The 17277-nt window shown below is 33.1% G+C and overlaps 2 protein-coding genes across 3 annotated transcripts; both read right to left on the bottom strand.

The window, feature by feature from the left end:
- Positions 1-88: 88 nt before the first annotated feature.
- Positions 89-4350, bottom strand: LOC104093762 (WUSCHEL-related homeobox 13-like). 2 transcript variants are annotated; one of them, XM_009599573.4, is made up of 3 exons: positions 3932-4350; positions 1881-2321; positions 89-456 (listed from the first exon to the last, which is right to left on the bottom strand). In XM_009599573.4, the coding sequence occupies exons 1-3, from the start codon at positions 4134-4136 to the stop codon at positions 368-370; spliced, it is 735 nt and encodes a 244-aa protein (XP_009597868.1). In that variant the 5' UTR covers positions 4137-4350; the 3' UTR covers positions 89-367. The 2 variants fall into 2 exon arrangements, with proteins under 2 accessions (XP_009597868.1, XP_009597869.1); XM_009599574.4 differs by having other exon boundaries at positions 89-925; positions 3932-4302.
- A 4753-nt stretch (positions 4351-9103) lies between these two features.
- On the bottom strand, positions 9104-14022 carry LOC104093763 (uncharacterized). The gene is made up of 5 exons (XM_009599575.4): positions 13644-14022; positions 12645-12727; positions 10642-11940; positions 10339-10507; positions 9104-9737 (listed from the first exon to the last, which is right to left on the bottom strand). The coding sequence occupies exons 1-5, from the start codon at positions 13720-13722 to the stop codon at positions 9112-9114; spliced, it is 2256 nt and encodes a 751-aa protein (XP_009597870.1). The 5' UTR covers positions 13723-14022; the 3' UTR covers positions 9104-9111.
- Between the last annotated feature and the right edge of the window lie 3255 nt (positions 14023-17277).

Raw genomic sequence — 17277 nt, 5'->3', positions numbered from 1 at the left:
ATCAATTATGAAAGATAAAAACGAGTACCATTACAATACAATTACGTACATTCGTATCTAAAAAGAAAAGAAGAAAACAGGAACAACCTTGTTTCAAGGGGAAATATAGTATAAATTGATCAAGAGGAAGCCATCAATCTCAAACTTGCAAAGTTGAAGTATTAGTACGCATATGAAATACTAGTATTTACAATTTACTATAGTTCCCATAAGCATGTTCATAGATACAGATATCCAGAAACAAAGACAAGCTGTTATAGAAGCAAGCATCAATTGCCAAATGAAGATCAGAAACTCTGTCAGTATTTTGTCTTGCTTCTTGTCTCAATCAAAGTATTTAAACAACGTATGACAGTTTCTAAATTGGTCATTGGCTGATCATGTCGTAATTCTCTGCATGTAGATATGGATGGTAGCTACCTGGATCTTCCATCTTTTCTATTACCTGGTCCATTCCTGCATATCCATATTCATAACATCTACTTCAGAATTATAAAAAAAGAAAAGGGACAATGCATAAATTGGATATTCAAGGTCGATCCATTTTTTGTTTGTTGTTGAATATTGTTAGACGATGGATTTAGGCTTAACTCAACCACAAAAACTTGCTCGTGAGGTGAAGTGATCATTCCCTCAACCAACATGTAACGCTTAACATCCTTCACATGATTCAGGGTTGGTGATCTAAAGCATGTAAAACATAACATGGGGGCTCAATATTGGGTAAATCAAGAATGGGGTTGGATCTTGCTCTGATACGATATTAAGAAACGGGATCCGGGCCTAACTCAACCCCGAAAGTTAGCTCAGGAGGTGAGTATTAACAAAGACCACAATAAGGAGACAACAACGCTCAACAACCATTAGGGGAGATTTGGCGAACTGAGGAAAGAAAATTCGCGCTGAAGTTAACACATTTCAAGACCTGCATATTAACAATTTTAATTAGGAATTCTCATGAAATAATTCCATCCTACTTCTATATAAGTCACCATAATTCAAGCTCACTTTGCCAACGAAAAGAATATGTAAGCAATATCTTATCATTAACTCTTCTTCTAGCAACCTTTGAAAGTTTTGTCCCCTTCAACAACAGAACTTGCTTCAATTCAATTGAATACAAGAGCAAAAACAACAACAATCAATCATGTCTTTAAGATGTAACCAAATCCAGTGATGGCAAACACCTGAATCAAAAATTCTGAAAAAGGTTCCTAAGATTTAACCAATGGTTTGGTTTTGAACTGAATTATAGTAAGTTCAAAAGCCAGAGTATAACCACATTTAGGTAATTGTTACCTCAGTTAAACATCATACAGAAGCAGAAAAAGAAATAGTGGCTCAGCTTTGATTCATTAATTTCTAATCCTGACATAAACTAGGCTTCTAAGTCACAAGATGTCTAATAGAAGAAAAAAAAGATATTCACTATTGGATGAAGGGGAAATGTCTGAATTTATCCCTTGACTTTGCGAAATATCTTAATGTCATCCTATGTTATACATTTGGGGTCATTCATATCCTTGTTGTCAGAAAATCATCTCACATTTGCCACTGACTTTAACGGAGCTCTAGCGTGGATTAATTAGGTAGATTTCACGTGTCAAAATACTTAGATAAAAGAGGTCCATATTTACTATTTTACTTTTGGCAATAATTTAAAATTACCATCCGTATTACTTCGGCTAGGATTCACGCTAGAACTCCATTACAGTCAAGGAAAATACGAGAAGATTTGCTAACTATAAGGATATGAATGAAAAGCATAACGAATGGTAGAATTAAGATATTTCATATAATAGAGAGTACTTTTACCCTTCTCCTAAAACAAAATGATGCTACAGGGTATAATCTTTTTTTTTTCTGAAAAGAGAACATACTTGGATTAGACATTGCATAGAAGGACAATTGGTCAAAACTTCCAGTTGGATTTGAACTACCCTCTTCAGTTCTTGAAGTTGGCATATGAGAAGATTGCAAATCCTCTGGCTTTGTTTTCTTTTCATTAGGTGATTCGACCTCTGTCTCCACCTCTGATTCAACGTTGTTCGTTGCACCACCGCCCTGTTGTTTCCTTTTCGATCGAGCACGTCTATTTTGAAACCAATTATAAACATTTGTTTCAGAAATTTGTCCATGCTGAGATAATTCAAAGGTTATATCTTTAATCTTTTGTTTGCTTGGTGTTCCATTGCCTTGATCGAAAATACGTTCAAGAATCTGAAGTTGCACAGGCGTTGGCGTCCAACGTTGTCTGCCACTGATTCTGTGGCCAGCTGATGTTATCAGCGGATCACAATATAGATTCCCCAGCCTTGTTCCTGAGATAGCAGTAAAAAGCATTTTGTTTAATTGTTAGATGAATTTTAGTTCAGTCCATTCATAGAGATATATTGTATATTAGAAAATACAAAGGTTAAATGGAGCAACGCGAACAGTGAGGATTCAAGTAGCGGATCCAAACTTACTTGGCCAAACTACTCTTATATGGTACATTCACAATATTAACAGACATGGTACATTGTTAATTGAATTGTAGACTAAAATTGACAACTCCCCTTTCATTTTTTAAGCAAATTAGATCACTAATAAATGGGGATACTAGGAAAATTGAACTCTTCTAGTACATATTGTCATCAGAAAATTGAACTCTTCAATCATATGTGTCATATTCCCCCTGTTTGAGTGATATCCTGACCTTTCTTTCCATAGGAAATAGTGCTAGGAAAATTAAACTCTTCTCGTTTGGTATGAGGGATAAGGAATAATTAATCCCGGGATTAAATGTGAGATGGTTTAATCTACGTTTGGTTGGAATAAAATCGCGGTATAATTAATCCACGGATTAGTTATCCCGGAATTGTAGTGTTATTTTTATCCTTATAGAGTGGGATAACAATCCCGGGATAGCTAATCCGGGATAATTAATCATGAGATAACTTGCTTCCCAATCAAATGACCCCTTAGTACTACTCATATTTACTTAATAAGAACTGAAAGAAATAATGTTGGGCAAAATACAAAATTGGCCGACCGAAACTAATTACATTCGCTGACCTAAAAGTGTATAAAATATGTACATTATATGTATATAATACACATATATATAAAAAAAATATATATTTTGTTGGCTATTATTTTTCGGAGTAGCTAAAAAATATATTTCTCAATAATGTTGGCATAAGTGCACAACATACAACAACGAAGGCAAATAATCATATGATAATTCAGTAAATTAAAAATAAAACTTACTAGTGGAAGGGTAAAATTCTATACTAGAAGGAAAGAGCTGCAAAATTATTTAGGGCATTTTTAAGTTGAAATGTACTTAGACAGCTTTAACCAAGTAATTCCAGAAATATCACGCAGCTATAAAAAGTAGTAAAAGTTTCCAACGATCTTCTTATTTATTTAGGTAAACCTTTTGAACTTAATTAATAGTAAAGTAAATATTTATATTATCATGTAACGTAAAAGATAATTACAGCAACGTTCATAAAGATGAAATTAGTAACATGAAATATAAAGATAGTATATAATTCCTACTATAATATGTTAAACTAAACTATAGTTTATGAGTTCCTTTACACTATTACTATCTGTGGTGCCTTATTTTTCAAATAATAAAAAAAACATTTCTGTTCACAAGATATCCCGAATTCAGACAGGGTTCGAAAAAGGGATGTAGACCTACCTAATGCAAGCATTAGTGCCTAGTTTACTAGTGATCTTAAGTCCAAAGTTTGAACCCGTAACCTATAAGTCATAGAGGAGACAAATTTACCGATGTTCCAAAACTTACTTCGAATTATTGTGAACGTTATATGTAGGTGAATTTTTTTTTGAACTCATAAAAATCAGATTAAACAATATGCAAAAAGTATGAGTATATATATAGACAATAATTAGAGAGAGAGAGAAGAGAAGGGACCAGCAAGATCATGTTGGGAAGCCATGGATTTGTGCAAATCAACTAGCTGTTCACAAATGACAGCGTACACTGCAATTTGCTTACGTAGCACTTCCATTTGCTCATCAGTCATTACTTTTACAAACATCCCTCCTCCTCCTCCGGCGGCGCCGTTCATATCCTCCGCCCTCTGCGGTGGCTGCTGCTGCTGATTTTCCCACTCCATTTACAATAACTTCTTGCTTTTGCTTAATTAATTGGTCAAAAAGTCAGAGAAAATTTGTCTGAATATGAGAATATCTCTCTCTGATTTCAAGGGTATGATTTGAAGTAAATGCAGAGTCAGTAAACTAATCAATAAAGTCAAGCAAAGAAAATAGGAGGAAAGAGACAAAAATGGAAACCAAAAAAAAAGGTAATGAGAAAGTAAAGCAAAAGTTGGAGAAAAATGAAGAGGGCAGACAGTAAAGCCGAGAATTTGACGTACTATTTGTTTTGTGGGGCATGCGCACCAATCAAATAAATTTTTTTATTAACATTCTTACAATATTTTAAAATGTTAAAACATTATTAAAATACAACAAATTCTCTAACCCTAGTAGAACGAATTGGTACTAGTAATAAATTTGTGACAATATTAAATGGAGCATAAAAGCCCAAATCGAGATATCTTGGGATCGAAGTACAGTTTTTTTTGTTTTTAAAGTACAGTGTTTTATCGAATCCATAAGCATGATATGACCTTTTTCCAGAATAGAGAGGACTTCGCAAATTTCTCATTGCTAAAAAATGAATTCTATAACTAAACAGAATAATCAATCGTTAATTCTATTAGTGACGGATTAACTACAATTATCAAAAAAAATTATAATCGTTACAAGCAATTTAAAGACAGCCCGAAATTCGTAGCTGATTTCATTTTTTCTTGTAGTGTCTTCGGAATCATGGATCTTTCAATATATTTGCTGCCCATGTCATGTAAATTTTTACTGTCTTTTATTTTTTTTAAATAGAGTTTATATTTTGAAGTTGCATAAAAATACTATAAGCCATAACAAATATTAATTTTAATATTTAAAACTTTTTAAAAATGATTAAAACCCCTATTTAATTTTTTAAATAGTAATAATGTTACATATAATTTAATAAGGGAGGTAATAGTTTCAAAAAGTCAAAAAATTATACTCCTTCTATCTTATTTTATGTAAAGATATTTGACTAACTCGCAAGTTAAATATATGTATAGTATCCAAAAGAAAGTCTATCCCATAAAATAGTACCGAGGTAATAATATTTTAAAATTGCTGCATATACTTTTATTATAAAAAAATCGTGAAATGCATTATTTCTATATAATTTCCTAATATATAAATCTTTTACTCTAAACTTCTTAAAATTAAGTTGATAATTACATGCTAAAATTTTAAATGTGCACGCTTATTATAGTTTTGTTTATTTTTTTAAAATAGAAAATAACCTTCAAGAATTTTGGTAGAATGGATAAAATCTCTCCATCCCTAATTGGAGGTTTCGGGCTCAAGTTTTGGGAACAAAAAAATCTAATAGGATACACTTCCCCTTTTAATGGGACGGATATTGAGTAGTGATGTCAGATTCATCTGAACTCAATATTTTCGACACGAAATATAGATTTATATATAAAAATTTACTAATATGTAACAAATAATAGGTCTGAATTCATAAGTTTAAAAATACAATATATTCCGTGCGAAAAACTTTAAAACTTGAAGTCACAAAATTAAAATCTTAAATACGAATGTGTCAGCGTATTCGTTAATTAGTTAATCAATGGATGAATGTTGTTTGCTTTCTTTTTTCCGTTTTTTTTTTTTTGGGGGGGAGGGGGGGGGGAGAGCTTAGCAATATCCAAGAATCACTCAATATATTTATTTGATTCACGCTAGGTAGATTAATGAGAGAATAAAACACTCTTTAATTATCAATTTAAAAACTCTATAAAGGTGAATGAATTACTACTTTGAACCATCCCACCACATTCTTGATATTAACAAATGCTTCTTACCAAATGCAAAATAGTGAAGTAAGAATTTTAGTGCTATTGATCTAGGAAATTTTACCACCTAAAAGATATACACCATATTTATTATAAATCAAAATTATTTTAAAATATTATTTTCTATAGTTACCTTTTATATTTTATCGCAAAATAAGTATTTATGGTATATACTATCATTAAGGCATGAAATACGCTATTTATGTTTTTCCTCTTTCTTAGACAACTGGACATACATATTTTTAAGGTGATTGACGTTACTGTATTCATGAATACATGTGAATACATGCGCATATAGCTGGACTGCCCTGATTTTAGGCGATTTTTACTGTTGTATTCATGAATACAGCAACGCGAATACATGTGAGTACATCCGCGTACAGCTGGACTGCCCTGATTTTAGGCGCTTTTTGTTGTTATATTCATGAATACATGGTGTGAATACATGTGCGTACATCTGCACTACCCTGATTTTTAAGTGCTTTTTATTGTTGTATTCATAAATACAACAACGCGAATACAGTGAATACACTACCGTAACAACTGAATAGTAGCTATAAGAAATAATTATATATATGACAGTTATAGAAAGTTAACTAAACAATAGTGATTTCTCAAAATTGTTCATTGATATAGTATGACTTAACTTACAGTGGGGGCCCGTATATAGCCTCAACATCACATTATTTTCTACATTGTAAATTTTCTTGAGGCAGGTCCGGTGCATCACCGACTTTTGACATCAAGTGCGCTTCCACGGCACCGCCGCATCACGTGGCTGGGCCCAGGGGTGGGGCCAATGTACAAGTTACGGATTTGGCCGAACTCAGTAGCTTTTGTTTAAACAATGTATTTATCTTAAAATTTATTGAATATGTACAAATTATTAATTAAGAATCCAACAACACAAAATGACTAGAATTCTGAACTCATAAACTTTAAATTTTGGTTTTATCTCTGGCTAGGCCACTGCGTTCACTGCCATTCTCCGCCATATAATTACCTTTTCATGCAAGAAAGTAGAGTAATGTCTCCTCTCAATTTATGTGGCATCGTTTGATTAGATAGCAAAGTTAGAGAAAAAAACTTTTAAAATTTATGGTCTAAAATAAGTTTTACATATTTGTATAGCTAAAATTATCTCATTAAGAATAAGATAAGAATTTTAAAGTTAAATTTTTTCTAATTATAGAAAGTTAGGCATTCTTTTCGGGACAAATAAAAGAGGAAAATGTGTAACATAATTTGCAACGGAAAAGTAATTCTTATTGCCTCATCGGGTCCATGCACTATTCAAATCGTCATATTATAATTTTGAATTTATTGAGCAGTTAGCTATATGGAAAAAGAGTAAGGCTCGAGAAAGTGAAGAAGGGGTAAGGAAAAAAATCTAAGGGAATTCGAGAAAAAAGTTAAATAAAATGTGACATTGAGAATTTGAGATTTTGAGGCTATGCTCACAGAAGATGTAATAGCACATGTACAGGTGTACTTCTATTATTATATCACAACACTAGCTGTTAGATTTGGATGAGTCTTTGCTAAGTTATTTTAGGTTGTAGTTTTGTATTAGTTATTTTTTATCTTCTTCAATTAGTTTGTTTTTATACTGATTATCTTTTGCTACATTTTAGGGGTTATTTTATACTGATTATTGTTTTCTACTTTCTAGAAGTTAGCTTAGCAAAATTGGTTTCTTCGTATATAAATTCTATTGGAGGCTCATCAAATATACAGATTTTTTATTCCAATTTTTTATTTTTGTATGGTATTAGAGTCAAAACCACACCCTAATATGTAAACTATGCAAGATCCTTTTTTTTCCTCTGCATAAATGGGTTCCTCTGCACCACTTGTTAATGCAACAGCACCACTATTTCAAACACTTAATTCAATTCAACCCATTGGAGGCTCATCAAATACACATGCTTTTCATTCCAATACTTTGCTTTTATAGGATCCAAAATTTATAATCCGTTCAGTTTCTTTTCTTTCTTTCTTTGCCTTTTATGTTAGCTACACTAATAAAAAACTAAAATTCACTTTGCCCTCTTAACCTTTAATGGTTGAAAAACGATACATGACTCACCTTTTAAATGGGAAAGGAACCCCCTTATGCAATTATTTTTCTGTGAGAATTTCTTTTTTTGACTAAAGAATTTTTTTCTCTCTTTATCCTTTCAATGACGAAGTATAAAAATTTTCATCCAAACAAATACATGAGTTTCGTCTTTCTTGCTTGCAGAATTTAAAATATTTTTCTTTTATATTGAGGTTATATTGAGGTCATTGTTAAAATTACTGCAATAAAAAATATTTATATAAAAAAATTCAAGAAATATGTTAAACGCACATCCACCATGGATGCTTTAGTATTTCAATTAGAAGGGAAAAAATATAAAGAATTAGTCAATTATGTGACATATATATTAGATGAAAGAATTGTTGCTATGAGTACGAAGGTCACATTTGAAAATTCATTATGGAGGCGTTTTTGCATCATATCATAACCTAAACTATACAGGAAAGGCTAAAGGGGCACTTCGAAAATTATATAGATCCTAATTGTTGTCATATGTAGAGCTTTTGGCTATAATGAACGAACTTGATTATTCTAAAAATTATTTTTTCAACAAAAAGAAAAGATTTTTATTCAAAAAAAAAATGTTTCACCAGAAAGATACCATTCAAAATCTAAGGGGGTATCGTTTCTCAACCCCTAAAGGTTAAGGGGGTAAATTCGATTTTACTCCTAATAAAAATTTAGCTCCTTTGGTTGATCAAGATCTTGTAATAATAATAATATTTTTCAGCGCTAGCCAAAAATTAGTGGCCCCATGTCCAAGACCAACATAGCAAAGTTATATTCAAAAACATTTTATCATTGCATCAATAGGCTGATCTGCATGGACCACAGCCCCACCTCAAGTTTTATGACTCTATAACACACTTGACTTTCTGAATTGTATCACCTAATATTTGGTTCTCAATCTCAATCTTTCTTTGGAGGAAATGTTGGGCTAATTAGACTATCAGCAAACACTCTTAGTATGGTATGATATTGTCTGCTTCCGAAACTTTTTCACGAGTCATGAGAAGCACCTATTTTCCCCCCTCTCGCAAACTTACGAATAATAGAAATATAGAAGAGCAAGACAGAACAAAATTATGGCTTCATATCATTGATCATTTCATGAATAAGATCACCAATAATCTGGTGTTCAATATCTTTTCCCAGAGCATTAACATCTTCATCAACTAATCCAGCCCAACGTGTGGATTGCAAGTCTCGGGCTAGTATAGTTTCGAAAGATTGAGATGACATATCCACATAAACTCGGGCAATTTCCCATACACATTCTAATAACTTCTTTCCCTGTAGAGGTAGAGGTCGTGCAGTCAGAGCAATAGTACTTTTCATAGAACTTGAAACTGTGGAAGGTACTCCAAGTACATCCCGAAGTACTTCATTCAAGAAATCACACAACAACTTGTGATTGAACTTCTGGAATTGATCAATAGTAGATGCATCTTCAATATCATTTGTCTTTTTCTTGTAAGACGCTTCGACTTCTTCAAAAACTTGTTTGCTGATAGGCTTTCCGAGTGGATCCCATTTTGATAGATATTTATCGCATGAACCATCGTATAAACCAGAAGCAACAAGAAGATCTCTAACGAACGATTCAGCAGGATCGTCAATCTCCATTATCTCCTCTTCGACAGACTGATCATCAATCATTGTCTCCTCAAAGTCATAAGCTTCTAGCTGATTCAATTGCCTCCTTAGCTCTGTGTTATGAAAAGTTACAAAATATCATTTAACTTCATTAAAACTTGAATGCAATTCTACATTTATGATATAGTATTTGAATTAGTAGCCCATTCTTGTGCAATCAAGAAAGCCACTAAGTTAAAAGGGCGACAAAGGCATGCGATTCTTGGAAAATCATCAAGTGTAGGTTAATGATTCAAGGCAATTGTGTTGAGTCCTACATTGGCTCAAGATGATAACTTGGACTCTTCATATAGTCTTGGAAAATCCTCAACTCATGAGCTACCTTTTGATATTGAGTTAGGCCCAAGGTTCATTTATCACTGTATTAGAGTCTAGCCCATCTCATTATTTACCCGATGTTGGGCACCTATTTTATATTGTCCACGCTCCAGATGTCCAATCTTGGGTGTGCAGGGGAGTGGAGTCCCCCATCGGCTCAAGATGGGTAACTTGGACTACTTATACAATCTTGGACAATCCTTACCTCATCAGCGTCGGACAAATATATAAACTGTTAAGTCCATCTCATGTCAAATGGTAATCATGCCTGAAATGTATCATAAACTATGAATGCAGCTAGCAGATGTACAAATTTAGACAAGTTTTTACTTATACCATTCAGATTAGAGCTTATCTCTTTGAAAACATGAGGCATTTCACTATCATCCGGCGGATGTATATCTGAGGTTGATGATGAGCTGAAACAATCTGTTTGCCTCCAAATTTCTTCATTGGTAGTGCTACATACAGATGCAGGACTTGGTGGCACCTCAGTAGAATTCTCCTAGGGCCAAATAAGATACTAAAAGTTAGATATCGATAACATATCAGCACATTTGAGATGTAAATTTCAACATTTTTCTTCTCTTTTCTTCTTATGAGTTAGTAGAAAAGGAAAGTACATTTGAAGCTTCTTACATGAAATTTGGATGCAACAGTTTGTGTGCTCAGAAGATCTTTCATGTGAATCTGTTTGTTTCCATTTGATTCCTCCAAAGATTGAATCTTTCTACCAAAGAGCTTTCCTTTAAGTACAAAACTATATTTAAAGCTGGAAACTTTTTCCTTAAGGTTGAATTTCTCCTTTCTACATTTTTTGGCATGTATTTTGACCTTCTCGGAAGCTTCATGTTTTCGCCTAATATGCGCCCCCGTCAACATATGTTGATCCTCTAGGAGAAGCTTTCCGAATGATGACCGCGACACAGGAGCAGACAAAGATCTAACTAGGTTCCTATGAAATAGTTCCTGGTCAAGCATTACATTATTACTCAACTCTTGTCTGAAATATCTGCTCTGCATGTCTGATTCGTCTTTCATATGGTCCCTATGTCTCACTTTATTAGCAATATATCTGCTTTCTTCAGCTCTGCTCCTTTCCAAAAATCTCCTTGTATCACTATTGGTGAAATCAGGAGAACCAGTTCCTTCACATTGAATTTCACTTCTATAAGACCTCATTGATTTTGATCGGGCTAGAGTCGTTCCAACGTCCCTTGTAACACTCTCTCTCACCTGTTTTGAAATAGATTGAGCTATCTTCTTTGCTTCTGATGGTTTTTTGGTATAAGAGGTCTCAATGACAGTAGTGCTCCTTCTGAAATTCCTTACTTGCAATTCACATTTTAGTCTTTCCTTAACCTCCTGAAGAAATTCTTCTATACTACTCCCATCTTCGGATATGCTATGAGAACTAGCCCATGACTCTTCATTATTCCCCGTCCTATCACAAACAGGCCTCAAAATTACAATCTTTGTAGGAGTTGAAGAAACATCAAGTCTCTTTGAGTTTGCGTAAAGAACCAACTTTTCCTTGTTCAGGCGTCGTTGTGCCAACCATTGATCGGTATTGGTGCCAAGTTCAACAATTTTTGAGCATTCCTTAAACCTTGTTGCTTGCCATGCTTCAAATTCCTTCTTAAACTTTTGTAGTTCCTCTTCCTGTGGATGTTCTCGGGGTTTAAGTTTGTTGAGCTTTAGGCTATTACTCCGTCTGTCAATATTACATACCTCATTCTTCTTTTCGACCTTCTTTGTCGATGGTTTTGTATCCACGGATAACATATCTATGCCCATCAGACGGGCGACAACACTAGGTGCATTCTGTCCTGAATTTGGATTACTTCTTGATAATTCTTCACTGATCAGTTTCTTCATTGGAGCCTCATTCACATAACAGTTCTTCTCTGACCACTCATTTGTCATGTGATAAGCGCACTGTATTTGAGCAAGTAATGAGTTAAACTGCAAAAGCTCAACTAAAGAAAAGCGCAGCCCCGTGCACAAGGCATCCTGCACTCACGTAGGATCCGGGGAAGGGCCGCACCCCAAGGGGTGTGATGTAGACAGCAATACCCTAATGCAAGCATTAGTGGCTGCTTCCACGGCTCGAACCCGTGACCTATAAGTCACACGGAGACAATTTTGCCGTTACTCCAAGGCTCCCCTTCTCAAAAGCTCAATTAAATGAGAACCAAATGTCTGAAAACTTCCATTCAGAGCAATTTTACTCTTGTGACATATCAAAGAAATAACATAGTGTAGTCGGAAACAAAAACTAAATATTAATGTTTTGCCACCCCAGAAGGAAGGAAACCAAATGTTACGTAAAAGTTGACAGACATGTAGAATGTGAATCGTTTTTAGCTCAAATAACAAATGAGAATCAAATGTCTTGGAACTTTCATTCAAAGACTCATTTCATTCTTGTGATAACAAACTGTATGGAAAAGAATTAAACAATATTAATGTAATGAGACACTAGAAGGAAGGAAACAAAATTTTATGTAAAGTTGAGAGAAATATAGAATGTTTTACTGCATGACTTCACATTTGATTGTCACAAAATAGTTCTTATTTCTCTTTCAAGATAAAGCAACCGGAATTTTGATAAATCCAGAATAGCATAACAAAATTATTACCAGAGCATTGTCATCTCCTTCAATGCAGAAGCTACAGGAAGCCTCTACTGGCTGCTCCAATCTATTTCGCGGAGCCTCCTCACCTGCAGAATTAATGAATGTATCATAATATTTCTAGTCGGTAAGCAGGGGCGAAGCTACACTCTGGTAAGGATGGTCAATTGTCCATTCTTCGTCGAAAAATTACAACACGTATATAGTTAAAATATTAGATTTTAGAGGTATATAACATATATTGAACACTCTTTTTCAGGGATTTTTTTTACTTCTTTCAAGTTTAAACACCTTTGGAAAAATTCCTAGTTTCACCATTGTCGGTAAATAGAGAAGAAGATGAAGAAAACATACTGTTTAGCCCCTCTATCTCAACGACCTAGTATGTATTAAATCAATCCAAAGAGATGTCAAGATCTTATGTTACCTAAAGAATGCAAAAAACAACGGCCATTTTGCAGCTATACTTGCTAGAGGAGAAGCAGAAAACACCCTACTTCAGGATTCAAATGATCATTCTATTGACTAAGCCAAGAAAAGACTATGAACTCAACTAATTTAAGTAGTTCAGAAATCTCTCTGATATTGATAAGTGATAACACTCAGGTAACTAGCCCGCGAGGATTGGCTAAGTTGGTTGGGTAAGTGGTTTCCCACACGTGAGACCTGGGATCGATTCCTTCAGAGCTCGTCGCGCGGAGCTTGCCTAGTGCGGTTTCCAACGCGCACTCGAAGGGTAGCATCTGCGAGTTTCCATGGGAATTTTCCAAAAAAGAAAAAAAAAATTAACTAACAAAGTTTGATCAGTAAATACTCTCAGATTAGTTACTGGTCCTGTCAATTCAACATGAATGTATGGCCACTTCAATTTGGAACTATGAAAATCAAGATATGGACAATTCAATAAAAAAAATATAGCCTTGCTAAAAGATGACATCTTTGCAACTTTTTACTACTACAAAATTAGCCTACACTAATTGCAACTAGAGAAATGAAAACACTAACCACCATTTCTCTTATCTGAAAGAAACTTCCTCGTCGTCCCTCCTTCATTTAGATCAATGAGATCCGATAATCTCACCATTATAACATTATAAGAATATGAAGAACTTGGAAAAAAACAGAGACAAACCAATGTTGAAAAAGAGAATCACTTACGTGAAGCTAAATTGCAGAAATGTGAAGAAGTAAAAGTGAAACAAGGTTAAGGAGTTAACTGGAGAATTGCGAAAAATTTAATACAACTCTATCAAATCCTAATAACATTATTTAAAAACAGAATTTAAGATAACAGTTTTGCTTAACGGTCCATTAAGTTGGAACAAATAGGGATATAGTCAAATCATCATGAGTGATTTCTTTTCACCTGTATAATACTGATCTAGACATTAATGTTATCAAAAAATAATAATTATTTGATTTTACATTATATATTAGTTTAGGTTTTTAAAAGAGAAAGAACATCATTAGAAAGTTAATTTGATAAAATGAACATCAAATCATTATTTAAATTTTTAAAAGATAGATAAATATTAATTAAAATCTATGAAATAATAGTATTAGAATCTTGACATTTGAAAATTGGAAAATTGTGAATCATTTATTTTTTTTGGTTTTGGAAAAGTTTCTACTTGTTTAGGACTATATTACTTTAGTACGAAACAACTATGTCCATAGAGAGTATTTATTTTAACTAATATCTTGATTCGTATAGAATTTGACCATGTGACAATGTTTTATTATGGACCCTTCATCTCAATATTTTAAAGGGTATTATCATTTTTAGCCTTCGTCATAAATTATTTAAATTTGATAGCCGAAAAAGTATATAAAATTAGTATAATTTTTGTATATAACATAAAGAATGTATATGTGTGTATATATATTTTCGGCTATTATTTTGAGAGCGGTTATACAGTATCATTTTTTCATATTTTAATAAGGAAAATTTACATCGTATAATAACCCTCCAAAATAATAGCCGAAAATATATAATTTTTTTGTATATAATATTTCATATTTTTTTATATTTGATTAGCGATTGTAATTAATTTTAGATGATCGGCCAAATATATTAAAGCACTTTTAATAATGGGATTAGGTGTACTCGATGTATCCCATTGCCTTATAAATATGTCTGGCAAAATGATCCTGAATTTATGATAGCTGCATTTAAACTATATAAAAATATTAATCATGATCAAGACGGCAAGTAATTTCCATAAATTATTAAGTACCTTTTGAAAGACAAACAACAAAATTTCCCATTTCATTTTATAGTGGAGTTAGGGTCGCCTTTCGTGGATACTATTTATATTTTTTTTCTTTTATATTAGGTAAACATACTAATATAGAAAACACAAATCAATTCCCTACTTAAGAACAAGGGTGAGTTGTACAATAAGTATAACAACTACTTCTTCTTTTTCCTTCGGAATTTAATTTTTGTGTAGTAACAATATATAAAGCCTTTTTACTATCAAATTTTAATATATAACAAGAGGTAGTTATCCATAGCAAGTTTGATATAATTACTTGAAAATAGAGCAATAATCTATCAAATATAACCAATTAAAATGCACATAAAAGATTTTATATTGTCAACATATATAACTCAACGGTCGTCGGCGTTAAGACTCTATCAATATGTTATTCCGTTTATCCTTCCATTTGATTAAGAATTTATAGGCTAGACTAGACCTAAATATAACTTATTAAGTAATTGTAATGCAAGACTATAACTATTTAACCAATTTTTGATCACGCATCATGATGATATGAGTTGAGCTACCTGACTACTTGATATCATTATTGGTGGGAAAGTATAAACTATAAAATCAAGAGTCTCGGTAGAAAAATATTAGGGGCTCCGTGCTCCCAAAGGTTTCAGGTTCAAATCTCGGCAAACCTAAAAATATTAGGTGATTTCTGTCCAGGTTTTGACGGATAAAATTACGTAATACCTGTGCCGGTAAGAAATAGCATTTACCCGTTAAATTAATCAAGGTGCGTACAAAGTAACTCGGACACAACGATTATTAAAAATTAAAAAATCATGGAAAAGGAACCTTATCGAAATGATGTTGAAGACTTGTGCCATGTTCATGCAAAGTCTAGAGGCATGAGATTTTAGTGAGCTTAATAATGAAAGCTATACAATTTTATTTTAAAATTATTGGTCCCCTCACCCCTTCCCCAACCTACGTTCTACTTTTTTCAACTGACCATGCAACTTATATTCCTATTTATTCTGATTTCATGCCTTTTTGTACTCCTCTAATTGGTTATCTTTTCAATCTAAAGTAGTATGCAAAATTAAGATTTGTAACTACAATCTACAATGAGCATGTATTACTTGTTATACAAAGTGGCCCATTTACCTTTAAGCAAACGTTAGGGAGGTAAAAAATTTACGGGGCATTCTATTTTGTTGCCCCTATTTAACTTGTACTCTTTTTTAAAAAAAAAAAAAATAACTAGTATCACAAGTACAGACAACTTCATACCGTTTTCTCCTCCTCTTCTTTTTCTTCTTCTTCTTAGTTGTTGTGTAAACAAAGGTGACGATGGATCTACATGGTGTTTATGAGTAGGTTTTAAGGTGGTTTATGATGTTTTATAATAGTGAGCTGATATGGCGCTCCTCTCTTTGCTACTGCTTAGGGTTTCTTCTTCTTTCTCCTCTTAGTTGCAAAATAGGTTTGATAATTTGTTGATGTTTTGCCAAAATAATAATTCAGTTTGTTCTTTATACAACAACCAAAAAAAAAAAAAAAAAAAAAACCAGTATATACCCATAAATAGGGTCTGGAAAGGATAGTGTGTACACAGACATTTCCCCTACCTAGAGATAGAGAGGCTGTTTCCGATGACCCTCGGCTCAAGGAACAACAATGAAGATAAAGCAACCAAGTAGCAAACAATAGTAACAACAATATAATAAGGTAACAGACGCGAATGACACAGTATGTAATAATAAAGAACTATGTAATGATATTTGAAAGTTATGTTTCAAATTTAAGCTTACTTGAAGTAAATTTGGGTATTGAATCATGTGTTGGATTGTTGAAATTCGAAGAACAAGTTTATGTTTCTAGGCAATTTGCATTTCAGACTAAAAAATCTTTAAGTGCATGTAGAAAAATTAGCTGCATTAAGTCTCAAGTACATATTAAATGCATGCAAAAATTAGCCGCACTTCAGACTAACCAGTCTTAAATGCATCTTAAGTTTGCAACTTCAGACGCGAATTTTTCCAATTTCAAACCCGCTAAGTTTGAAATTGATCTTAAAGTAGGTAAACTTGCAAATTTTTATGCAATACGGGTATAACTTAAATGGTGACCCAAAACTGTATATATGCAAATCCTGCGTTAGGGAGAGCAACAGTATTTATCTTGAGCCAGTAAACTTCCACGAATCCTTACCAACCCAACTGAGGGCAACGAACGTAATGGTCCTGACTAGTGGCAGATCCTCGTCATCAATCATATATAAATACAATGTAAACATCAATACGAGACATGAATTTAACTTAAAACCCAACGTAGTAACAACATTGTTTATTTAAAATCTTGCGTAAGCTACTGCTCTTGGCACTTGTTTGAAGGTGAAGTTTATTGCATTAATGTAATTTGAT

Source organism: Nicotiana tomentosiformis, chromosome 9 (genome assembly GCF_000390325.3).
Source record: "Nicotiana tomentosiformis chromosome 9, ASM39032v3, whole genome shotgun sequence".
In the NCBI taxonomy this organism is placed as follows: Eukaryota; Viridiplantae; Streptophyta; class Magnoliopsida; order Solanales; family Solanaceae; genus Nicotiana; species Nicotiana tomentosiformis.
This window is presented reverse-complemented; position numbering and strand designations above follow the sequence as displayed.